Genomic DNA, 27,408 nt, shown 5'->3' on the forward strand with positions numbered 1-27,408 from the left:
ATCATTAGAGAAAAGGGATGCAAACATATTGCTTTCCTAACATTTTTCATTGTGTTTTTAGAATTTCCATGAATTTGAAAGTCAGAAGCATCCTGTAGATTTTTAATGCGATTTTGGTGGRGAGAGTAGTTTCTGTGGATATGCATAATATTATTCACTGGGCATTCATTTCTGTTCTAAGTACCTGCTTCATCATTTTATTGAGGCTGCTGTTTTGACAGTGGCTTGTCACTATTGCTATACTTTTAACACACCATGCCAAAATCTAGATTTAAGATGGAAACGTGCACACTGCACTGAATAATTGAAATACCAGCAATGAACCATTTCTTTCTCCACGCCATATTTTAATGTTTTAACACTTTTCATATACTGAATGGTTGTTTTGTTGTTTAAATGACATTCATATATTTTTGAGCAAAGCATCAAAACTGGATACATTTCTAGAGCGTATTTTTATTCAAATACAGGCATTTGATCTTATTTAGCAAAAGGTAATAGCTTGTGTAATGATGGTCAAGCTACATGTTCTGGCCATGAAGTCTATGAATGTTGAATTTCTACCCTTAATTTAATGGGAGATTAAAATACTCAGCGGTAAATGGAATTAAGCCCTGAAATCTTTAACAAAGATTCTTCTGCACGACACTTCTGTTCATCTTTTCTGCATCATCGTCAGAGAATTTGTCTATTAATTTGCTTCAAGATGCCTAAACAAAAAGAATACTCTCAGAAAACCAACTGAGCGATATTTTTCTGAATTTTTTTAGTTCTTTATATTGATATCATACCTTAGTCTGTCATATACTATAGTAAGTAGTCACATAGGTAACAAACAAGAATGTTTTATTTTTTTAGGGTTATTTTCTTCTTTCTCATATATGACTGCTCAGTGTAGTCTTGGGACATAGAGAACTCCCTAGCCCATGTGAGCTGAGCATCCTCTGAGGAGGTGTTGTCCCGTGAGGAGTGGGATCTGCACAGGAAGGGATCGCTGGGCGCTGTTTGCACTAAGAATAAACGGCCAGTCTAGCTCTTGGCCCAAATGGTGGAGACTGGAATTAGACCACTGGCATTGACAAAACTAAACATCAGTACAGGGAGCAAATCTAAAATAATACCTAAACCACAACTAATATTACTAATACATTTTTTCTTATTTTTTCTTCAGTATTGCATATTTTTAGTCACAAAGTTTGTCATTGTTGTTTCTTTGCTGATAACTTCATGAATCTAACTTTTATTTAGAATCAGAATAAATACTAATTAATGGTACACAGAGGGTAAGGACAGGACAATATATTCCCACAGGCAAAGGGAAACCCTCCCTCTCCAAAAAATAAAGTTTTAATAAGTCATCAATGTAGACCATTGTCAAATAATTTTAAAATTAGCGCAGCAGGTTATCTATAACATTGGCTGTGCATACCTGTCACTGTATCATTGGACTGTGAAAGGTATTACCTCTCCTGAAAAACTGCATTGTTTTCTTCTGGATCTCTCATGGTATGTACAACAGTACTGCAGCAGCTACTGTTGCCGTTTATTTGGATGTAGCAGAACTTATTGTTGCTTTGGCCATATTAGCTAATGTATTTTTCCTTGACACAGTAGTTGTAATCTCTATTTTCTTCCATAGTGTAGAAAGATTGTTGAGGTTTTTGTTTTGTTTTGTTTTTCAAAACTGTTTTGGCTGTGCATCTTTGTTGGCAGAATTAATTAAAATTGTGAAAGGATCATGGGAAAGTAGTCTTGTGAAAAGCACTTATYTGGACAGTACTTTAATTGTAAATGAATAAAAGAGTCCTCATTGTTKCTGTGATTATAACAGCCCATTATACTGTGAGGTACTAAAGGTTTCTTAGAACAATATACAATATGGCCAATAATAAACAGTGCAGCTGTGGGAAAAATGAATCAGGACTATGTCATAAGGGATACTCATTACACTTGCCACTAGGAAAAAATACAGACACACTTTCACTAACTTCTTTAAAGGAACAAGTGTATACCAGCCATAAACTGAAACTCTCAAGGATGACTAGACTTTACATATTGCTTTTTACATCTTCACAGTAAATTGTAACTCCGTTGGGATGATTTAGACTCTGGAGTGAAGTCAACTTTCTACTATTCCTGCTGTCTAACACCTGCTCGTTAAACAAAACTACTTTTTTTCCCCCCATCTGTTTAATTCTATTTATGAGAAAAAAAATAGATTTTCTTTATACCAAACATTTTATCACTTCAATTTGCTTCAAAATTCAATTGTACCTTTACTCCAGGAATGGCTTAGAATTCATTTGATTGGATTGTCTTAAAGGTTAATGGATCCAAGAGACTTTATGAACTCTTTGAAGAGAATGCTGCATAGAAAATGTAATAGCTTGCTGTAACACATTGGGACTTTCTGCTTGTGTCTTGGCTCTGTGAGTTAACTCCAAAATCCCAATTACTTATACAGAATGTCTTTTAAGGTTCCATAGTAGTCAGATAAAGAATGAGGAGACACTTAACCATCAATATTGTGATTGGAATTTGATCCTAAATAACACAAAGTAACAAAAACTCTGAACTCAGTATGAATATTGCTGGTTTTCCTCATAGCTCCTGGTGACCTCCAGGCTGGCAGAGTGATTGTTCAAGGTTGCCTTAGAAAACTGCACAGGTGGTTACCCCTGTTTCAAAGGTTGATTTGACCTTTAGGCCAGCCTGTCTGTTCCTGTGGGGTGGTTCTCTTACAGGGCATGAGAATCCAGGCTGGGAGGCTGTAGCCAGATTTCCAAGTGGTGTAAGCATGCACTTTTCCGGGACATGACACTAATGTGCAATGTGGTGTATTTTTTACCCCTTCACCATGAGAAGACAGTTACAAGAAGTAGATGGATACTTGGGGAAGTATTACTAATACTTGGGGAAGTATTTCTAAAACTCATTTCTTTAAGCAATCTACTGCATGTTTAGGAAATCTGAGAAAAGTAAGAGATTCTTGTATTCAAATCCCTGCTTCAGTTGCCTTATTGTTTTAAACATTCTGTGAGAGTTGGATGCATCTTCTTTCATGGTTCTAGGGTATCTCTCAAGGACCTGTTTTTCCATCTTAGGTTGTTCCCCCCCACCCCAGGAATCACAAATGCATCTTCTGATTCTTTGCCAAAAGCTTCTCCTAGCTTTGGTTTGCCCTTCAATTAAAAAGGCAACTTCTACAAGTCTGTCTCCTTATGTGTGCACGTGTATGCGTGTGCGTATTTTGGTTTTCAGCTGCTATACTAACATCTAGCTCTGGTGTTCTCTGAGCAGTTTTTCACATTTCCAGGTCTTCTTTCTGCAGACAAATTGTTTGCTCAAATGAGCTTGTGTGTCAATAGTTTTCGTCTTGTGGCTGGTGGAAAAGATTGAAAACCATTTTGCTAATGGTATTTAATGATACAGCATTTCATGAGATCAACCAGAATTCAAGACAGACTCTTATGGTTCCTTTTGATACAACTGATTGTAAGAGATTGCTGATGCTCTGCAGGCCATGCAGGGCTGGAACTATGGCATCTGTGGATGGTTCAATTATTCTGCTCTGAGGGAGTCTAACGTGGTTTTTTTTATCTGCCAAATAATCTTTGCTTTTCATCCTTAGTATTTAGATGAAGGCATTTTAAAAAGTATTAAAGGAGTCTGGATTTCTCATTAGCATGTTGATTGTACTTTGATCTAAAGCCTTCAGAAGCAGCTCCCCTTTTCTTGCTAAATTGCTGAACTACCTCATATAATGCTCAGTATAGGTTTCGTCCAGTCACTTAGTCTTGGTTTTGATTAAGTCTTCTCCACTTCTCTCCAGTTATTAATTCATTCATTCCATCTTGGGTGTATAACACATGATTATATTAAGTTGTTGGGATTTTGTTTGTTTTGGAGTACAAACAGAGCTTGTGTTCTTTGCTAAACATGAAGCAGTCGTCTTCAAAAAAAAAAAAAAAAAAAGTTGAAAGTCCTTTCCCAAAAGTCCTGGCATTGAACTTTTCAGCAGGCAGAGGAGGGAACTGAACCTATTCCTCTTATTGATCACTAAAACATTTGTGATGTCTAAACCCTGGGGTATTGTATAATCTGACAGAGGCAAGGGGAGGAAGAACACCACTGCTTCCTAGGCTTTTTTTTGGTCTGACGATGTAGGTATGTGTTAGGTGTGTTTTGACAATGCCTGCTGCACTGAGCCCTCCTTAGGGTAGGTAGATACGGGAGCATGTGCATTCCAGTTGTGGGCTGTTAGGTCACGCAGTGGTGTGGAGCAGCCAGAGCAGACCCATTGGTGCACCTGCAGGGCACTTCAGAGCCACAGGGGCAAAGAGCTGGTGGACATAAGCCACCATCACATCTAGTGCTGATCCAGGCTTTAAAGTTCACAGTTTTCAATATACATGTAAAATTCTGGCTAAATCCTTTCTCAGTCCAGCTGTAACTCATGGCTTTTGTTGACTGAGAGTGCCAGAAGTTTATGTTGGCATCAGTCTCCCTCCTGAATTGTAGCCATGTTATTCATTTCAGAACAATGGAAAACTTTGTATATAATCAAATGGGAAATCAGCTAGAGAAAGAAATAACTATATCAGAATTCCAAGAAAATGTATATAGTGAGTGAAAATAAGGAATAATAACTGAGAAAATGTCATTAGAAAAAACTCAAAGCTGAATATGGATAATGATGAAAGAATAAACAAAGGGAAATAGTGTAAAAATTATTGAAGATATTATTTGGCTTGCATTAATCTTGTCAGTTGGGGTATATTACTTTATATAAGTAAAAAAATTAAAATACAATTCTTGTTAAATATGAGCACTGGTGAATGAACTGAGTATGGTAAATGACATGTTCTCCACTATACGATCTTATATTGAAACTACAAATCCTGCTTTGGAGCTCTGTTGCATTTGAACATGAAGAGCAGCTGTAAAGAGAAAAGCCCCAAACTGTATGGTTGATCTTCAAAATGATTTCTCCTTAAAATATGCATGGATCCACATTTCCATTAATTTGGAACTTTGACCAAATATACTAATTTGCAGACACTTTGGGAACTTGCACAGTCCTCAAATCCAGGCTCATTTTACATCCCAAAGTTGCACATGCAGTAGAAAGGACTGGGTTACAACCTGTGATTGTAGAATATGACTATGTTTATATAAAATGAGACTAAGTGAAGAGAACTCTTGGGCCTGTCAAAGAGATGATCGAAGAGAGATGTTACAGAAGTCTCAAACTTACATATGCTATAGAAAAAGTGAATAGAGTATGGTTATGCAAGGCATAAAGCCTGAAAACAAAATGAACAGTGCAAATTTAAAGCAAAAAAAAATTATTCACAATTAATAGTAAGTAATAAAGTTCCGTAACTCATTGTTTCCAAGATGATGTGGAAGCCAAAATTTTATCTGGGTTCAGATTGCAATTAGGCAAATTCATGGAAGAAAAATCTGTAAAGGGCTCTTATACGCAAAGATACAACTTCCTGTTCAGGAAGTCTTCAAAGCACAGTTTGCTGGAAAACAGAAGGGTATGTTGCGAAAGTATGACTTGCCCTCTTTCCACATTTGCCTGTTTATTGGCTACTGCCAAGTCAGATATCATTTTGCATGGATTACTGCTTAGAACCATTCAGCCATTCTCATGCTGTTATTTATCTTTTCTCATTAACTATTCTTTCTGCTGATCAATCCAGCAAAAGTAGAAAATCTCTTAGTTATACAGGTAGTATATATAGCTCTTGGAGTGCAATGAGTCCTACTACCTTGATTAAAACCTCTTTTTTTCCTATTCATTCTGCATAAAATTGAAAGATCAGTAAGTAGTCCTATGATCATGTGTCTGGTTTTGCCTCCTGGAAAAAGTAAAAACAAAAAACACCCCACAAATACACAACAAAAATTGTTCCTAGTTGGGTTTATAGAAGAGGGCATACCAATTGTCTTTTCCATGACTTTTCTAAACAAATTCAAGAAGTTGTGAAACTAAGATTACAGACATCTGAACCGGTCACTGGCATATAAAATCAAGTTATCCTGATTTAAAAAATTTGTAAACATAAGATTCACTCTCTAATAGAAATTTGTCCTCAAAAATAATTGTTTTTACCTCTGTAAGAGCAGAAGTGAGGCTACAGAACGTGAGTGAACACAAATTCCTGATCACACATCTCCCAAAGAGACTGAGCAGGAATTATGTTCTGTATTTTACCCTGTGAACCAGCACTACCTTTTTTCTTTAGTTCATTTATCTGATCCAAGTTTTTGAGATAGGAATAGTTTTGATGCTGGCTTATTAGCAACAGGACTCATTCAGCCCCTGTGATATTTTGCTTAGGATTGTCTTCTCTTTCCACTGTATCATCTACCTGTTTATATACCATAAACTTCCATTCCCCACTATACTTGCATTTTGTCTTCCTTGGCACTTCCTCGATCCACAGCATTACTTCAGTTTGTATAATGCTGTCTCTCCTGTCGAAAGACAGATGCTCAGGAGACTGTCCTTTGAATGTTTTTGCGGGATTGAGAGCAAGTTGCTGTAGACTTTTCCCCTATGCCACCTCTTCTTGTAACGAGTCTGCCCCCTTGGCTTATCAGAGCATCTTAATGTAACTCATGTACTTTGTGCTCCCAAGCAATTATCTGGGCAGAGTTAGCCTGGTGGTTGGGTTGAACGTGAGGACTTTTCTGGCCTTGCCTGCCCTATTTGCACATCTGTCTTTATTTATAATGGATGCTTTGAGGTGACTGAAAATGCACAGAGGATGGAGGTGTTTGATGCAGAACTTCCAGTGGTTTGGATGGTATCAGGAATGTAGAATTAAGATTTCTGTTAACTGTCTGAAACATTTGTGATTTAAAAAAAAAATTTAGCCTGCTTGACCTTCTCTCTGTTAAGTAACAATTCAGAACTTCGAGGTTTTCTGTATTTGTACAGAGAAAAATATAGTGGATATGAAAGCTTTATTTTGGGGGTGGAAGGGAGACGTGGAAGCCCTCCCTCCTTTAAGTGATCCCAGCTGTTTACCTGGGAATTTTCTTTTTCAGAAATCACTGGGTAATACATAGGGATTCTATGATTTCTGTCTAGGTAGTCATTGACTGTCATGCTTTACCTACTTTRTTATATAAGATCCTTAGATTTTTAGATTCATATTTAAGATGCATAGATTTTATCTTCTGATGTTACCTGCCCACTTGCTTTTTCTCCTGTCAGAGGATTCATGCAATTTCGGATAACTAAATCTGAGCCATGAGTCCTTTGGAAAGCGCAGAGTAATCCACATGAAATGAAGTTTCACTGTAAATTATTGGTGAAGATCAAATCTGGAATTTTAGGTACTAAAATCACACGGCTCTTGTGTGTGACAAAGGGAAATTCCCAGCTTTCACTTAGAAATTGATCTGTGCAGTTGCTCAGATCAAATATTTAAAGGAAGTGTGATCAAACTATTCAGCTAATGTATCACATCTGCTGAACTTTAAAAATAGCACATATGCCTTTCAGAATTAACATTTTTCTATAATGTAGTATTAATAATAGTTTAATTATGAATGTCTGTGTATATAGTTATCTTCACTGAAACATTATGAAAAAGATCTGCTTCTCTTGGTAAAAGTTTGAAAATCCTTTGCAAATCTTCTGAAGGTGTCAAGAATCAAAAAAGAATTAGAAAAAAATCCTTGAAAAATGACAAGGGACTTCTGGAACATCAGATTTTTTGTTCTCAAATCTCATGAGAAATGGGAGATGTATAGAGATATAACATAAAATTTAGTGCAGATTAGTTCAGTTTCAGGTAACTGGAATGCATGTGCCTGGGACAGGGAAAGGTAGTAATGGGTAGAAAGGTTTGTAATCTACTCTGGAAAGATCTTTAACTCCAAAGAGACTGAAGCACTTCCACAGTCTCTTTACACTTTACATCATGATCTGCAGACTTCAGCATCATGGTATTCAAAATTACAGGGGCACCAAAAGTGGGAAACCTCAGATAGTCTTTTTGCACATGTAGCAATTACGGTGTAAGGATCTATGAAAGAAAAATTTTGATATCTACAGCTGCTGTATGCTGTATGTTAGATTCTTTGTGAATGATATAGTAGTGCTTGGAATCTGAAAAGTGTCTGGGATCTGCAGGAATATTTTGAAAGGTGCCTAAACTAAGTTAGCAGGCCTGGCCTTAATTTTTAAGTGGAGTTGGTTTATAACTTTCTGTCAGAATGTTTGTTCAATGGAGAAAGTTTATGAGAAAACTTCTTTTTTCCAGTAGACTATCTCAATTTTGTCAAATTTTTCCATTTGATTTTGTTCAGAAAATCTGAGGTAAAATTACTTTTCAATTCAACTAGCTCAGAATATTTTTTTTAACTGATAAATACATTAGTTTTGAGTCCCCTTGCACCTCAAGGCTTCATTTCTCCTATGCACCAAACTTTTAATGAACTTGCACCCTTTCTGTTGCAATGGTGATTTCTCTTTTCAGGGAAGGAACCAATCTCTGCATGAGGCCAGTTGCAGCCAGTGTGCTGCCCCATGAGCCTGCTCTGGGGCAAGAAAAATCAATAACAGAGACACTTCTTTTTTTTTAATTAGTAAAACAGCTTCTGAGAATGAAAATGAGTCTTTCTCATGTAGCAGCTCTCCCAAAGAAGTTTAGAAGCAGATGCAAAGCCCACAGAGCATCTCAAGTCCCTGGTTCATTTTACACATTATTAAGTGATCTCTGTCCACGGATACTCTCCACCAAACCTGCTTTATTCTTCGCAGCAATTTTGTGCATGTGCCCTGGCAAAATGTGCATCTGATTAAACTCGGCCTCAGTCACAGTATGAGTGCAGAGGCTGGTCATTTCTGCTCTCTCAGGTGTCATGTCAGAAGGAAGCTTGGGAGGAGGTGATGATATATGACAATCTATATAATATGTGAGTGAAGCAATCAGATGGAGAAAGGAAAGAGAACGACAGCCTCCAGGAGGAGCAGGGAATTAAGGCTATGGTTTCACTCTAGCAGGGAAGGCTCTATTTTAATGGAGAGATCATCTCCTCGAGCTAATGACATTCCCCTTTTAGACCATGAGGCATTACTGTGGCAATATACCAGCTGTAACAAGGTAAATTATTAATGACCAAGTATTCAGGATATTTGACACTGTATTTTTAAAAAAATTATAGTCTGGAAGCGAGGAGAGGATGACACCGACCACTCGATTCTCTTCAAAAACATTTTGTGAGCATCTCTGGTATTGATCCTTCACTTCTTTTTTGTTCCAAGCAGAAGTAATAGAGCAGATCTAAAAATAAAAAAAATCGGTGGTAAAAAATAATTTCTTCTTTTGTACTTCTACATATGAATGAATTGATTATGTCTAACTATAGCGAATCTCATGTATCTGTTTTGAGTCAGTTTAACCAAAAGTAGTTTTGCCTCATCTTCCAAGATCGAATACTTGTGGACTGGAACTTAACAGCATTACAAATATTTACTGATATGCTTGGTGCAATGGACAGCACTTTTCTGTAGGAGTTCATGACTGTCTGTGAGCATGTGCTGAAAACTTTAATGCTCTCTTACAGCTTCTGCAAACAAGACAAGCTGCCAGTTACTTTCCAGTCCTGCGTGATCACTAAGGAGTGCCAGGTATCCGAATGGACAGAATGGACCCCGTGCTCCAAAACTTGTTTTGACATGACGACCCCTAAAGGGAATCGTACGAGGACACGGACCATCAAACAGCTTCCCATTGGCAGTGAAAGCAACTGCCCAGACCTAGAAGAAACGGAGCACTGTATTTCTCAAGGGGATGGAGTGGCACCCTGTATTACGTAAGCTGGTTCATTTCAGTTCTCCCCATGCTAAAATGAATGGTTTAAATTAGGTGTGCAGGGCTGGGATTGTAATGCCACCCAAATCATTATTAAAGTCACTAGAAACAATAGGTTTGGTTTTTGTACCTTTTGCATATTCAGTGCTGTTCTTAAAAGGCTGAAGTCTGCAAATAGCTGCTATTATCGTGAAATCACTTCCTGCTCTAAATATGGGAAAAATAACAAATGCATTTATCTTTGTTAGTGTTAAATTTTTAAAGGAGAACATGTTTGTATAAACACGGTTGCACACAGGTCCATAATAAATCAATTTTATTAATTTGTCAGTGATCTTTATCCTGCATAACATTTCTCCTAGAATCATTGTTTTCTGAAATACTCTGTTTGCAGACAAAATGTTGAACATGGGAAAGAGCTGATAAACATCTGTTTAGCAGCCAGACTTTTCTAGTGAGACTCCAGTTAAGGCAGGACTAGGCCTCAGATGAAAAGTAGGAGAGGCTAAAAGAAGCAGTAAATAAATTAACTCTTTTTAAAGTTTAGGAGAAATGACAGCAAGCACTCTATATTCAAGAGATTACCCTAATCTTATCAACTAATTGAGATTAGTATTAAAGTCCCAATTGTGCTTTTTCTTTATCAGACTGAAAACAGGGTCTGGGGAAATGTTATTTGATGTTAAGCCATTTTGCATCTGTATGCCTGAATGTGGTACATAATTTTCATTTAAAAGTTGAAATGTCATCTTTCCCCATCTCCAGCCACTCTGGGAAGCAGTTCACTTGATTTAGCCTTAAGTACTTGTTGGGTAGAGAATTCTGTGACACTTCTTGCAGTTCATAATCCTGTTTGGGCTTTTAACTTGGAGTCACAGATCTTCTTTCCTGTGCATTCACTGATTAGAAAGCTCACAGCTTCTCGTCATTCATCAGTACCCAGCAGGGAGACTTCAGCACTGTAGAGAAGCCGTCTTCATCTTGACAGTGAAAAATAAACTTACTGAAATGTTTTTCTGAAATAGTAATAAAAAAATACAATTATCGTTTTGCCTTGATATTCAGGGAAAACTTCTGTGCCTCTTATCAAGGATGAACTAGAGGTTTGGGGAGTTGGGTTGATTTTTTTTGTTCCCCCATCTCCTCTTCTAGCTCTTATGTTTCTCAGTGTGCACATCTAAACAAATGCCAAGAGTCACACTCCTGAAAGTCAGCTTATCTGAACATAGACCTGTATTTCTCTGTATATGAAGATTTTCTTCCCTCCAATAAAATATTTATATGTACAGTGTGTTTCAGGAATTGAACAGGAAAGATCTTCCTAAAAACTAATGATTTCAAAAGTGAAGTAACAGATGCAATGTTTCCACTTGCATAGAATATCAAACAATGCATCTTTATGTACAAGAAATTGTGGGGCTCCGTCCTGTTAGAAAAAGGATAAAAATGTTACAGTGTATTGACTTGCATAACTTAATGCTGTGTAACATGGCTTCATGATTTTTAAAGACCTTATTCACCAAATCTGATGCAGGTATGGTTGGAGAACCACAGAGTGGACAGACTGCCGTGTTGATCCTTTACTTAGCCAACAAGACAAAAGGCGAGGAAATCAGACAGCGCTGTGCGGAGGTGGCACTCAAACCCGGGAAATGTACTGCGTGCAAGCTAATGAAAATCTCCTCTCCTATTTAAATACCCTCAAGGAAAAAGAAGGTAAATTTGATTCACTTGCAATTGAATTAGTATGAAATCAGAGCGCTTCAGCATTCCAGAGCTCCTTGACATCCTTTGTCTTCTGTCACAAGTGCCTTGTTTCATTACAGGTTACTGTCATCTGTGTTTAAAAAAAATCTAGTTGAAATGAAAATATATAATTGCAGGAGCAGAGATTTCATTCTTTATTCTGCAAATATTGGTTCCTGGCTATGAATTACTTTTTCTTAATACTTACTGAAAAATGTTGTCTTACATGAAGGATGTCCCTCGGTTAAAAAGACCATGGAAATGTGGATCAGAAATCCTAAATTCTATTCCTGAATCTACTGCAGATATCCTGCATGTCCCTGAGCTGACCGATGTACTTCTGAAGTTTGACGTGTGGGCAGAATATGCGATTGCTGGCATGTAAACTCAATATAGAACTATATAAAAAATACAACTGTTTTAATTCTCAGGGTTGATTTTTTTTCTTTAGTAGATTTGGTCAAGTTTTATCTTAAGTCATTTTGAGGCCTTTAAGTTAACATGATTTCATGGGTTTGTTTCCCAAACTGAAAGATGGAAAAGATTATTCCTGAAGAACTTCCCTGTAATTACAGTGCTTGTACAGGCTATACAGCTTCTTAAGAAAAGAGAGAAGAATAGTTTACGTGAAAAAAATCTTCAATTAGTCTGGAAATATAATTACTAAAGAACAAAACTGGAGTATTTTATGTTATTTCTACTACTACAGAATAATGCAGTACTATAAATTTAGAAAGGACAGTGAATTAAGCTAAATGCATTTTCCTCATTAATTAAATGTTATATATTGTCTTCTGTTGCTGAATAATACAAATACTCATGATTAAAAAAAAAAAAATACAGCCACATGCTCCAGGAAAAGGAACATCCTTAAATCAGTCATGTGTAATAAAACATTAGAAYAGAGCTGACCAAAGTGCAATCTAATGAAGGGGTTAAGGTACTCTCAAAGTTAGTGTAGAGGTAGAGTTTATGGAGAATATCAATGCCAGCATGCATTTTGGCGTGACTGCTTGGATCAGTGGGGTGTGACTGGTAATGTCGATGGGCCCCACATCTGTATTTATTACAGAAGTAGTTTTCAGGCCATTTCATTTAATGCAAATCAGCTTCAGCCCAGGGGCTCTTAGCAAGCCGCTGCTGTGGAGCGAAGTTTAGATGCCCCTGCCTTAGAGTAAAGGAGTAAAATTTCTCAGCTAAAAAAGAGGTAACAATAAAATCAGGGACAGCTTACTGTTCAGAATGATGATTAGGATTTTGGTAGCCTGTGAAGTCTTGCTGGCTTAGGCTGGTGTGAAATCTGTCCTTATCAGAATGTGACAGGAATATGCAGAGCCCATCAGGAGGTAATCTCGGTAGGCCCCGGAAAGCTGATTAAAGTGTAGCTAGTCTTTGGATGCATAAACATGAGAATAATTTTTTCAAGAGCTCAAACTAGGGGTGAAGTGGGTTTTAGTTTAAAAAGCTCTGGGGATGTTTCCATGTTAGGGGGCAGATTTTAAAAAGTGCTTCTTCTTCACCCTTCTCTCTCTCTCTCTCTCTCTCCCTCTCCCCCCCCCCTCCTCCCCTCCCACCTCAGATTCAGTGCAGGGGAGAAGTGATGTAGTGCATCTGTGTCCTTGTAGAAGCAATTAAATCGGTGCCTTTAAAAATGATATGATATATAAAACCAGGAGTGATTGAGGTTGGGACAGAAGGGGTGGGACATGTAGTGTTCCAGAGGTGGGAAATGCCCTCATTCCAGTGTGGTTTGCTGTTCCGAATAGTTAATGCTGTCTCAGGAAGGCTGCTTTGAAGACCTCCATTCTCATATACTCATGGTGGCATTTCCCTGTTATTTCAGAAAGTCAGTCACAGAGCAAGTCGAAGGCTAGTGCTGCACCTCTGCTATCGATCACTTTTGAAATAACAGGTAGGTAAATTAAGACCATTGACCTGGCCTTTCATTCAAAAGTGTGCAAAGGAGGCAGTGTCCCTTTTGGGGGAACTATGCTGCCTGTATGTGTAGTAATAGCTCTAAAATAGCTTACTGAATTTGTGTGTTCTCATAAAATTAAAAATTCTGGAAGAAACAAAAGATCAATTTGAAAAGTGACGGGCCTGAACATAAACTGATGGGGTGCATTAACCACCTACGACCTAAGAACAGCTCCTTTTTGTCACTCTTTAACCAATTTTAGCAAGTGACTAGTTTTCATCTCAGTTCTAAGCGCTGGGAATTACTCTGTTGCATTCATCATATTTGCTAATTCCAGGCCTTTTTGCAGATTTAAAAAATGGAGTTATGGCTCTGGTAGGAATTTGAACTTCAAATACTTACTTGTGCCAGAATTCCTAACAGCATTTGGCTTTGTATTATCCTTCATATTGGAATTTGTACCTTTCAACTTGAGGAAGAAAAGAGAGCATTGGATATAGTAATTAGACAGCTGAAAATCAAGGTTGCTGGATGCCACTGTCTTTCTGCCATTTACTTGCCGCTGATTAAAGTAAATAGTTCAATCTCTTTTCACCTGTCTATTTGACTGGTTTAGTCCTGAATTTTCTCTCACAGTAAACCTGTGAGTTGACTGTGTAATCTTTTTCTAAATACCTTTAAAATTCTTGGTGTAGAATGGGTGTGGGAGGAAAGTTTCTTTATATGCATAAATTTATTCCACATCTGCAAACACACTCACTGTCCTACTAAACACAAAGGTCCTGCTTACATGCATACAGTTAGGTGATTGCTTGGAGGGTCAGGTCCTGAATTACCTGCTGTCTTTTGATGACACCATGAATGGCTATAGAAAACGGGGGAAGAATCTGTACTCTTTCATTGTTGATCACAGTGTGTTTTGGGCTYGGATTTTTCCTTTTTTTTGGAGGAAGAACAGTTTAGTCAGAGAAGTCAAAAAAAACTGGGAGGAGTGGCTGATACGCCAGAGGGCTGTGCTGCCATTCAGAGAGACCTGGACAGGCTGGAGAGGTGGGCGGAGAGGAACCTCATGAAGTTCAACAAAGGCAAGTGCAGGGTCCTGCACCTGGGGAGGAATAACCCCAGTCACCAGTACAGGTTGGGGGTTGACCTGCTGGAAAGCAGCTCTGCCGAGAAGGACCTGGGAGTGCTGGTGGACACCAAGTTAAGCATGAGGCAGCAATGTGCCCTTGTGGCCAAGAAGGCCAATGGTATCCTGGGSTGCATCAGGAAGAGTGTTGCCAGCAGGTCGAGGGAGGTGTTTCTCCCCCTCTACTCAGCCCTGGTGAGGCCACATCTGGAGTACTGCGTCCAGTTCTGGGCTCCCCAGTACAAGAGGGATGTGGCACTACTGGAGCAAGTCCAGCGAAGGGCTACAAAGATGATTAGGGGACTGGAGCCTCTCTCTTATGAGGAAAGGCTGAGAGAGCTGGGCCTGTTTAGCYTGGAGAAGAGAAGGCTGAGAGGAGATCTTATCAACGTGTACAAGTATCTGAAGGGAGGGTGTCGAGAGGATGGGACCAGACTCTTTTCAGTGGTGCCGAGCGACAGCACGCGAGGCAACGGGCACAAACTGAAACACAGACACTTCCATCTGAACATGAGAAAAAACTTCTTCACTGTGAGGGTGACAGAGCACTGGAASAGGTTGCCCAGAGAGGTGGTGGAGTCTCCTTCTCTGGAGATATTCAAAATGCACAGGATTGCATCCAGGCGCGATGTGCTCTAGGTGACCCTGCTTGAGCAGGGGGGTTGGACTAGATGATCTCCAGAGGTCCCTTCCAACCTCAGCGATTCTGTGATTCTGTGACAGAAGTCTCCCTCTGTTGGTTGCTGTGAAACTAGAGCAAGTGATGGCCAGAAAAAGGAAAATGAAGGTGGCTCTGCTTTTGCTGGTGCAAGCACAAACAAATGGTCTCTTTGTGCCAGCCTGGTCTTTATTGGGCACTGCTCTGTTGGTGGTTCCTGGAGGAGAATGGGGAGGTTGAGACCTCGATAAGTGTAGCAAATGCTTAAGAACAGAAATGGGTTTTGTCTTTTTCAGTTATTTTTAAAATGTAGTCATTTGGGTTATGAATATCCCTTTTTTTCTTTTTTTTCCTTTTTTTAACTCTGTTTTATGACATTAGTTAGGGACCTGTTCAAGCACTGGAGAGCCCAGAAAAGGTTCTGCTTGTCTATGGCTGTGTTCTGGAGATTATTGTTCACTCTTTTCCAGCAATCCACTGGTAGTTTCAGAGGAAAAAATCTTAGCTTGTTGGGTTTTGGGGAGGTTTTTTTGTTTGTTTGTTTTTTGTTTTTAATTAATCCCAGTTTGGAGAGGAGGAGAGGTTCTAGAAGGGGATAAAGTATAGTCAGCTAAAATCTGATTAGATGGCTGGAGGACAGGGAGACTGAATTTCATTTTGTTTTTTAAGCAAGTACCTCAAACCTGAAATTCATTCAAAACTGAGTCTAACTTTTTAGGTAGACTGAAGGAGAAAGAATAGATCAAAAGCATTCAGTTTTCTTTCCATTTTTGACCAAAACTTGGTCAAATTCCACCCAGAGATTGTAGTATTGCACACAGCCTAATCAGCATTCAGCATCACTGCCAAGGAATGAAAAACAATCCTTATTGCCACCACAAGAAAATATGAAAAGTCAGAGATAAGACAAGGATTTAAACTGTAAATTTCTGCATCCAGCATCATCATCTCTCAAAGCATCTTTGCTAGACAATGAACAGTGAAAACTAAGCTCATTACTACTTTGGGGAAGCTGGAAGAAATCCATTTAAAGTAATGGGAATGAGATGTTCATAAGATATCCAGGCAAAGATAAGTTTTCTTATTTTATTGTCATTTCAAAGAAAGAATTCTGAATAATCCAGAGTGAAGTAAACCCTGAGTCTTCAATTATGAAAACATGTTTGAATAACTTGGAAAATAACTTTTATCTCCTACTGCTGTATTCTTTTTTTTTTTTTTTTTTKAAAGCTATACATAATAGACCTGGTAGCAGACTTTGTACATTACTGATGTGCCAAAAACAGCATTCCAAAAACATTTTGGCATTTTTACAGATTTATTAATAGCACTTACCTGTTCCCAAAGTACTTCTTGTTTCCCTTACCCTCTAAATGAATAATGGAAATGGCAGATGTTTTCAATAGTTTCATGAAACGTTTATTTAACAGTGTTTGCTGACAAGGCCTAGAACTCTTAGGGGACAAAAATCTCCAAAAAAGTTGAAATAGCCTTCCTTTTATCTGAGCCAGCATCTTTTAAAGACAAACACTATCGCAGTTCCTGATAGTTTGGAATTTCAGGACACTAAGCAACATAGCTTGAAGGCAGATGGATTGGTGCAGTAGTATCCTCTGTTTGTAAACTCTTTAAAAATTCTGGTTGAGATATGAACATCTGTGATATAAAAATTTGCTATTTTAAGCTTCCTGACAAAAGGCCTTTGTTATTTTTCTGGGTGAATCCCATGAACTAGTGGGATAGTAAGTACTTTATTCTAATGCACATTTGAGATCAAGCAAGGTGTTCTTGAGAGTGCTTTTCCTGTTCCCTGAAGCAAGACTGCATCTCGGAGGTGTGATTGACCTGTAATTTCTATTGTGTCACCTGGACAATTTCCCGCTTAAATAAAGGCTACAAACTATGGTTAGCAATTACTTACTGTCTTTCTTTTTTTATTAGAAACTATTCAATGCAAATTCAATTAGAGGCAAATTATGTTTATGTCCATGTTCTATACAAGGTAAACATATTATGTTGATTATTGTGCATGTTAGGTTTGTATGTCAAACTTCTTGTAAAATTCAATATTCTGACACAAAGCTTAGTTCCAACAGAGCATTATGCAAACGTTGGAATAATTTTTCCTGTGTTATTTTGTGTTAAGAGATTGGTGATCTGGAGGCAGTAATGTTTAATGACTATCTGCCATCTTCATGCCTTCATTACACTGAACAAAACAGTATAAAACTGCCAAAGGAAGGAAAATTTGAAACTTGTATGTATAGAGTGATGATTTTTCATTCCCTGTTCTCTTAAAAAGTTAGATTCGAGTACTTTTTCTATAACTAAAAAGACCACCTTAGAAAGTCGGAATAGAAAGAAACACATATATACAAATGACACAGTACTTTAACAGCCTGATGTTTACTTTAACATTGTGTCTGTGGTTACCGGTCTGTTTTTTTCAGAGGGGTGTTTTGTCGTCCTTACTTCATTTGAGTAGCAATCTTCTTCAGAATGTATTTAATCAGTGAGCTCTTTCATCACAAGAGATTATTTTTAATGGTGGCAGAAAATTTATGAGGTAAATTTGTTGTGAAAAAGTTCTGATGGAGTAGGGTGATAGTGCTTTAAGTTTAGGAATTGCATTTTTTTTCAGTCAACCAAATAGGAAGAACATAGCCACCTTTTCTATGTGTTCTAGCAGTTATTTCCTGCTTAGTTTAATATATTGTAAAGTCCAATATTATGAAAGAGGATTAAAATCTTGCTTGTAATGAAATTTTGCTCCATCTTGCTTTGGAGTTCTTTCCCTTAATCTGGCATCTTACAGGGTTGCTCTGTTATTTGTGGAATCTGGAAATTCAAGGGTGAATTCACCTTCTGCTTTGACGTGGAAGAAGCAGGGTGATTTTGGTCTGTTATGGGCCTTACATGATATTTAAAGAACAGAAGAATCTGCCTTCACAGAAGTCTTTATTGACATGTAATAATATGTTGATGAAAAATCAGTTAGCTTGTACAGGGTTTAAATTATTTTTAAAATATTGTGCATAGGTATGTATGTAAAACAAACTTTTTTTGAGCTAAAGCTGCTCTTGCCCATATCTTATTGAGCGTATACTGAAGGTCTTTAGAGTATAAGAAAACCAAAATTTTGTCATCATTTTAACCATATTTCAGTTTGTAGCTTAAAAATAACCTTTTAAATGTCCATTAGCTAGGCTTTTGAAGTTATTTTTTGAAGTATTGTATAGGAGCAAGGGGATTTATACAGCTTTTTGTTCAGTTTCTTCAGTGAAGACATAGTAAGACAGCAGGACACTGATTTACACGGAGAGCAATATGAACAACTGTTGTAGTAACATATTCTATTCATTAAATGAAAGGTCTAGGTCCTAGAGTGTGCTGCAATATCTACAGTCTTCTTGATTCCACCTAATCGGATTTGGATCTGTTCATGTGGAGAGTTAACTGACTTCTGCTTTATTTTTTCAAGACTGGCATTTTCCCCTCACTTCAGATTAAAATGATGAGATAGCAGCCTTTCTGAATGAAGGATGGTTGTGTCGACTTAGAGCAGAGGGTCAAGCAAACCTGAGAAACATGTTGTCCTTGTTTCCGCAGCTTCTCGGCCGGTGGACCGCAAGCTGTGCACGGGACCTCTGCCCAGCACCAGCCAGCTGTGCCACATCCCCTGCCCCATAGAGTGCGAGACCTCAGCGTGGTCAGCCTGGGGACCGTGCACCTATGAAAGCTGTGAAGACCCGCAGGCCAAGAAGGGTAGGTAAAAATTTAGAGATGCTTTTTAATGGTGATTCTTTAATATTCTTAAGTCACTAGACACTGCTGTCTATGCAAGTGTGCTAGTATTTGTACCAGGAAGGCTATATCCAGTGCCTCTGAGCATCATGAGAATATTCAGATAAATACTATATTGTTCATTACTGCTTCATCAAAGCTGGCAAAGCATAGACTGTTTACTGAGCTGTCAAGGTCAATTTGGGCAATTACAGGTCAATTCCAGTTTTACACCTTCCTTTCAAATTAAAAGAGATCCAGTTTGCATGCATCTTCAGATTATGGTTCTGACCCTGTCTCAAAAGGAGAACAGAAGCAGCCTCTGAGGTGGATAGTGTCCAAGTCACCTAAAGACTTGCAGTTCAATGATAGTTTTAAGAACTCACTAGTAGACCATAAAGCTGGAATCAGTCACTGTTGATAAGCTACACTGTTTTACTGATGATGTATGTGCTAGTTTCAATTTTCACATGTGTTTTACAGTGTATTCTTATGCAGAACAGATTGCAACAATCTGACATCAAAATGGCAAGGCAAGAATAAAGTGACAATGACCACATCTAAGAAGTCTGCAGGTTTCTGACCACAAATGAGAAAAACTGGCCTAGTCATTGCTGCAATGTGATTCTCTGACACTAGTTGAGAATCCAGACTTGGTTCCTTGATTGAAAATGGTCATATGAAAGAGCAGCTACATATGTCCACTTCAAGGACCAGCTGTAATTACCATGTTAGTTTAGTCTTTTTTTCCTGGTATACTACTAGCTACACTTCAGTCTGTGCAGCAATACTAGAAGCTTTATGATGCTGTCACAGTAATGTGACCCAACCTTGATCAAGTCTCCTCTAAGCACAGTGGTCAGGTAACCTGTTATTTCTGTTGCTATCACTGAAAGATTTGCTACATTTTCAGGGGTAATTTGTGTTTGTGAGATCAATTTGGACACCCGCCTAATGGAAACATATTAGGATGTACTTTATGCGAGTCTTCTAATCCTGCAGACATAAGCATGGAGAGTTCTGCTTTAATTTTAATGGTTTTAATTTGTACAGTGAAGTTTCCATGTTGGAGCAGAGCTGAGGGAGAGGAAGCATGGTACAGGCACACAGGTTCCCTGTGTAGTGGGAGAGCTCCTGGACAAAGGTGTTCCTTTGATCGTAAAAGACAAAGTGACAAGGAGAAATACCTGATAGCCTCATAAGCATTAGTCTGCATATAAATGTCATAATACAGTACTTTTTGCATGAGATTATCACATTTATGCTTGGTTTACATACTCTGAGCTGCATTTTGTTCTATGCTTTTGGTGTTTCAGCTGCATGATAATTGTAGCATTTATTCTTGAGACTTGCTGGTGGTGTGTACTCCGCTGGACCAGTTAGCTAAATGGGCGTATGCTTTGCCCACATTCATATCTGGTTGTATGAATGTTGTGCCTCCTTCGTGCATGTCTTCATGTCTTGGTTTCCTTTAGATGGAAAAGACAGCTGGATGAGCAGATATGAAGCTGCACTGTGCCTTTGTCAGGCTGCTGGTTGTACTCCACTGTTAGGGGATGCAGCAGGAGGAATTTGTCCTTTTGGTGTGCCCTAATATTTTTTACTGCTTCTGTTCAGCTGTCGTTTCATGAGTTTTTAATATGCAACCCACCGTGATAGGTTTACCTAGTTAAAATGTTCAATAATCATGAAATAGGCAAGCTACAGAAAATGAGACGTAACGTGTCCTTCTGTTATAAAATGGTATTCAGTACTGGGTATTTTTCAGTATTCCTATTTATCTGTCTTAATGTAATTTATTCTATTTATTCCTTGTCTAATATAGTTAGTTTTATAGTCATCATATAGTTATCACCAGCTGTACAGTATTTTCAGTGAACACATCATAACATAAAACCAACTTTCCCCTTTTGTTTTTCTCTGCTTAATGTCCTATGTGGTTACAACTCTTTGGGTCTTAATATCAGAGAAGAATACTACATTAACAGGTTATAATGGAAGCATCCCAAATAAATTCTTACAGGATGTGTCTGGATCTTCCACTTTCTCACATTTCTGGTTTAGCAGAAAGATACAGTGTTATGTATGACTCTAACCAGAAGTTTTAAAAAATGTGCTTCTTTCTGTCTCTTCCTCCCACGCTAACTGGAGTTTCATAGGCTAACTGGAATTTTGGATAAGGCAAAAGCGCTTGAGAGGAAGCTGAAAGAAGGAAAGTTTTTACCTTGTGAACTGTGTGAATACAGCGGTTCCTGTTTGACAGGTTCTCTTGCCTTCTGTTTTTCTCCAGGAGACTTTACGAAACACTTTGTTGCCTGTGCTGCTTCGAAATCTCCCTTGTTTTGAATACTGTATTGAAGCAAAAACAAGTGCCACAAATGGCAGCCTTTTCTCATTCTTTCATGCCCTTTTCTTCTCTATTTCACTCATATTCCTTTTTTTTTTTTTGTTATTAAAAAAAATTTGTGCTCTGCCTTTCTGTTCTCTAAGCACATGTACACTTTTCAGCCTCTTTATTCTTTGTGTTTGTACCTGCCTTATTACTTTCTGTCTATCTGATTTTCTGAGTTTGATAAACCCATTTTGCCTCTGTTTCAGTCTTCACCACTTCCAGATTTTCATGTTTTATTGTCTTTTTCTTCCCTCAGCTGCAGTGTTTTCTTCCCACAATTTTTATATTTTATTTTATAATTTCACAATAATCTGAGAAATGGCATCTGAGCAATGGCAACCCAGAAATCTCATCAATGATTTGTTGGATGAGATGGATCCAGCGAGAGCGAAGTGCAGAAATGAGTACTGTCTTCCATGGAGGATATGTGACTAGGACAAACAGGAGTTTAAGGCACAGCTTACTGAATAAACTCAATACTTCTAAAGCCCTCACTTAAGTTTTACCTTTCTCCCTTGGTTAATGAGTTCCTCTAGCTAATTATATTAAAAAGCAGTGTTGCTTTGAGCGTTTGTGGTGTTTTTGACTCATGAGAAACAGAACTGTTCACTCAGGTGTAGACAGATAAATATCATTTCRTGTTACATTTTATAACTGACTTGCTCAGCTCTTTACATTTTCACGGACACCTCAGGTTTTAAACTAAGAAAACGGCGCATCACGAATGAGCCTACTGGAGGAACTGGCAACTGCCCCCACCTGCTGGAAGCCATCCCATGCGAGGAGCCCTCCTGCTACGAGTGGAGCATCGTGGGGCTGGAGGAGTGCCTTCCCGACAACGAGAAGCCCTGCGGCCCCGGGACCCAAGTGCCTGTTGTCGTCTGTGTCAACAGTGACGGTAAGATGCTTTTTTCCACCTTCCTTGTAGACTACAGTGAGGACACTAAAAGAGTAGTCTGAGAAGGTGAAATTGTTGTTGTTTTCAGCTTTCTCGGTCCTTAAGACAAAGCCTTCTGGAATAGAAATAGCTGTCTGGTAGTGTCGCTTAGGTGCGACAGGCCCATGAGTTGCTGTAGTATCACACTCGCTGGTTGCCCTACGCCCCATAGATTTACAAAGGATCCGGAAAAGACTTTGATAAGAGTAAATAGAAAACAGCTATTTTTTTTTCAGTAGGTCAGAATCATGCCTGCAATGGCTTGACTGAATTCCCTGATGTAATCCCACTAACAAACCCGATCCACTGAGTCCAAAAACAGATAAAGTGTGAGTAAAGTAAGGTGCACCGCAATTAAGTATAGCTGGAAGAAAAATAATAATGTATTTATTAAAAAGCATAGTTTCATGTGTGTTACAAAGTTGGTTTGACAATCCGGACTGTCTTGCTTCTTCAAGAGTTCAAGAAGAACACCACCATTATTGAGTCATCTTTTATGAAAAAAGAAAAGATTTTGCATAACATTGTCATAGAAGCCAATTTTGAAAGCTGCTTACAAAATACTTTAATCTACACGAGACTCATGACTTACTGTTGGGAGAATATTCCTTATTTATTGGTAATATTATAGTCTATTCAGAACAGCATATAAATTAAAATAATAGCGTTGACTACAGTGTAGTTATGGTAAGAGACCTCTAACTCCCTGTGCAGGATTAAATAAAGGGACACCTCTGGTGTGTGTTTAACAGCTGCGCAAAATATTTTGTAATTGTATTGCTCAGAATGAATAAGATTTGGTTTTAGAGACTTTAAAGCTTTGAGCTGTCATGCTCAAGAATTTGGGTGATAATTGAGTTTTGGGGTTTAGATTGAAAACTTCAGAGTTAGAGTGTAAGCTTTATTTTTCTGCAGATACCTTAGATAATTGGTAACAGTTTTTACAGCTCAGAAGGAGATTAGCCTAGAATGACCATGTTGAATATATTACATTTTATTTCCCTTGCACAGCAAATATCCATTCACACAGTGTAATCCTTTCTTGGCAATAATACTGAAACTATTTGAGTGTTTTTTTTAATATACTTTTCAGATGAAAAATGGACTTTTCCTCATAAGTGAAACTGTTTCCCAAATAATTCTGATCTTTTTTTTTAATACCAAATAGAATCTGTAAAAAAAAATGCCTACTTTTTGTCTTTACTAGATTTTGGATAGTTCAATTTACCTGCAGTTTGTGGAATGGTGTTTGCTTACATGTCTAATTTCTTAGTGCATAGTAATATAGACATTTATATTGACTATAATTTATTGTAACTATAATTTATTGTAACCAAACTATAATTTATTGTAACCATTTATTGTAATGGATATGGTAGTTCTCTCTTGTTCTACTTCAAACTTACAGGATTTGCTGTCTGCACTGCATGGGCTTTGGCTTTGGCCAATTTGTCTTGGAAGACTTGTCATTAACTGTGTTTCCTCCCAGTGTTAATCTTTTAATTAATTCTTGTCTGAGACTTTTTCAATTGTTTGACAGTATGCATTGCTATAAATATGTGTATGTCAGCAGTCTGTCCTAGAAGGAGTGAGCAGGAGCTTCTGCCATGTGCCTGTCAGTCTTTACGATTAAATAGTTGTAGACACAATATCAATGAAAAGAGAAAAATTGCAATTATGTTTTTTGTTCCAAAGATCCAATCACCCCCAAAGATATGTGTTCGATATCTTGTGACAGAGTACTGAAACAGTGGAGAATAAAGTAGTGGATTGTCTCCTGCTCTTCCTTGTGACATTTTCCTTCTCCTAGTAAGGTGATCATAAAGACTGTGATCTTCACCAGTTGCTCTCACTAAGTTGCTCTTGCATAGGTTTTTCCTGAGAAAGATTAGCATGATACAGTAGCAGCAGACAACGTAAGGAACCACTGACCTCAGTTATCTCTTTCTCCAAGCTAACTCTGCTCAAGCATCTCCTTAGTTTGCTTCCCACAGCAAGCACCCACTGAAAATCCTGTAGTCAACTCTCAATTGCTCCTCTAAGCACACACCAGCTTGTCTTCCCAGGTAGCTCCCATCTAGTCCTCCTCCCACCCTGACACATATATCCCGTTTCACCAAACACTCTAGTGGCGGGTGTCCAAATTCTGGTCTACAAAGTCAAGTGAAGCAGTGCCTTGCAATCTGGAGGGTTTTGCATCAAGCAAGGTAGTCTGGCATGAAATAAAACTTTGAGAATGCTCATCTTACACTGTCACAAAACCATGGTTTAAATGAATCATCATATGAAATCTGGTGTTAGTCAATATTCTTTGAGCACTTCTTGGAGAAGTGTGCATTGACTGTCAGTTAAAGGTTATGTGTTTCAAGTGATATGTTACTACAGTTTTGATCTAAATGGCACATGGTGAATTTTGTGCAGTTTTATAGGTAGGAATGACTGTGAAGGGAAACAATGTGCAGATAAGGATTAATTATCACTGAAGTTTGCTTTGTTACCTAAACTGAACTAATATTTGCTTAAAAGTACTCTCTTTGCTCTCTTCAAGATTTTTTTTGAGAGTTCATATGAATTAATTAGCAAATCGTAAATCCGTGTCTGCATAGGAAAAGTTGGATCAAAGAGACTTAAGTACTTTAAAACAAAAATGTATTTTCCCCTAGGCTTCTGTGTTATAAAGTGAAAAGGCTGATGTCTTAATTTTCAGAATAAGCTTTGTACTGTAAGTGCTTTAACATAAGATAAACCCCACACTGATGAATATCTTCTCTTTCTGTTGATTATAGCCTCGTTACATATGTTTGAAGCATAACTAGTTGGGATAGCATGTCTCAACCTGAGGTCTCTTATTTTACAATTAGAATCAAATAGCAGTGTTTGCCAGGTTGTTGTATGTAATTGGAATGAGCTTCTCGGTTCAATTTGTTGTAAAGATAAGAGTCATTACAGCCTTTGAGACAATACCAAACAATAGATTATTCTCCTGTGTTGTTGCTAGAGGCCTGTGATTGTCATTCTCTTTTCACAGTGGATTGCAGTAATCAGAATTTTCATTCAGGCTGAAAAAAATATGACAGTCAGTACCCTAGGTTGTCATTGTGGAGACTATAATGAACTTTGATGTATTTTATTATATAAATGGAACTTCAGCATTCTACTGTGGCAAGAACCTTGTCAGAATATGTATTCCTAGTCTGTCATCCAGGGAATTTTACAAAGGAACTTCTTTGGGTGAAAATCCTCTTTTCAGTTGTGGAAACTCCAAAATTTGGACGCAGGCTGATCAGAATTCTTATATCATATGATGTTAGATGTAAAATTGATATTACTTTAGCTATTTATGTATATATTATATAAGTAAGATAGATATATTATATAAGATATACACACATACATGTACACACACAGATGTACATATTTATTTAGTAGTAAGTTAATGCAGTTTAGATGAGCAATTTTATAGGAGATGAATTTGCTCTTTATTTCTCTGTAGCTAAGGCACTGCGTGAAGAATACTGTTTCAAAAATATTTCTGTATTATTTAAAGACCTACTCTGCAGTAGGTTGACCACAATAGTTTATAGAAAGTTAACCACTTCTCCATTCTGTAACAGATACATTAGTGCTACTAATATGTAAATAGGGCAAAATCAGTTTTAAGACTGTTTCCTTAAAATCTGAAGCTTAACCACTGCTGAAATGACTACAAAATGATAGATCATTCGTTATGCATTTTTAGGTTTTCACCTTTATGGTGAGTTTTGTAGCACAGGTAGCAGCAGTGACCAAGGTCTCAGTAGCGTTCTTCTGATCTTCAGATAGTAGCCTGAAATTCATTGCTCATTTTGTAGGAACGTGTAAATAATATACTGATTCACAGCCTTTATAATATAATGGGCTTTATATCACTGGATGTGTTACTCTGGATGAAACAGGTCTCACTTTTGAAGGATAAATTTTCTCTGGACCTTGTTCAAGGTCAGTAATTGTTGGGTTACAGTCAGCTCCACAGAGGAAAGAGAAGGACTTACTGCCATTCCGCAGTCTCACTTAGCCCTTAGAGATGGCTGGTCTTGGAAGAGGGAGCCATGGCAACAGCAAGGCTCTTCGTGTATATGCAAATTCCTGCAACTCTTTGAAGTAGCAAAATTGTTCCTGAAGTTATCTAGGCAGAGCTGTTTGTGTGGCTGAGCACCACGCGCTCTGGTCTGGCATCTGGATGTATGAGGGTGACACAAGTATGGTCTTTGGTGAGACTGGAGTACAAATTCAGACCACCAGCAACATTAGGATGTCCTAAAGTAACAAAGGTTGGCGGTACCCTATTCGCAATGTTGAGGGGAAAAACAATCATTTTAGTTGTTGATTAAAAAAAAAAMCAACAGGTGAACTACTCTGTTCCATTCAGATGTACAGATATATATATATGTATATATATATTTCAAATGGATTACTTTACATATTTTATATGGGGTGTCTCAAACACTGTATCATCCAAAATCAAATGGTAAAAATCTCATTTATCTATGTTTATTCTCAGCTAACATGACTGACTAGAAGTCATCATCCTTCAGCTGTATGACAGTCCTGCAGAATTTAATCTCTTTATTATTTTTCTCTAGATTCAGAATTATTTCTGAAATATTAATTTTATTCCTTTTACTGAATTTAATATAAAAACATGTGTTTTAAAAATGTATTTTAAATGTTCTTCTATAGCTTCCTGATTAATATCTGTATTTTGTTTGTTAAGGTTTACCTTGTTGCTTTTTACAATTAGCATCTAATTAAAAATATATAATAAACTTTAGGAAAGAAACTGAAGATCTGCTGGTGCAACCATTTTCATATAAAATGTTTTGACTAATTTAAGAATTGTCACTTTCTGTATGTTTAGGGTTTGAGTCATATATATGCTAAATGATTCCCAGGTAGCTGTTGATCTTCATTCACTTTCATAATGGAAATCAATGGGAGAAAAGGTGGAAACTTTTTAAGTGTGT

At 37.7% G+C, this 27,408-nt stretch overlaps 1 protein-coding gene across 1 annotated transcript in view; it reads left to right on the forward strand.

Annotated features, from left to right (window-relative positions):
* The window catches only part of THSD7A (thrombospondin type 1 domain containing 7A), a 205,319-nt gene that overhangs the window by 84,867 nt on the left and 93,044 nt on the right, over positions 1–27,408 (forward strand). The window contains exons 3-7 of the mRNA XM_026077884.1: positions 9,595–9,843; positions 11,377–11,558; positions 13,432–13,500; positions 18,903–19,058; positions 22,163–22,366. Coding sequence (XP_025933669.1) covers positions 9,595–9,843; positions 11,377–11,558; positions 13,432–13,500; positions 18,903–19,058; positions 22,163–22,366 — 860 coding nt within the window. The remainder of the gene's footprint in view (positions 1–9,594; positions 9,844–11,376; positions 11,559–13,431; positions 13,501–18,902; positions 19,059–22,162; positions 22,367–27,408) is intronic.

This window comes from Apteryx rowi, unplaced genomic scaffold (assembly GCF_003343035.1).
Source record: "Apteryx rowi isolate R43461 unplaced genomic scaffold, aptRow1 scaffold_465, whole genome shotgun sequence".
Lineage (NCBI taxonomy): Eukaryota > Metazoa > Chordata > Aves > Apterygiformes > Apterygidae > Apteryx > Apteryx rowi.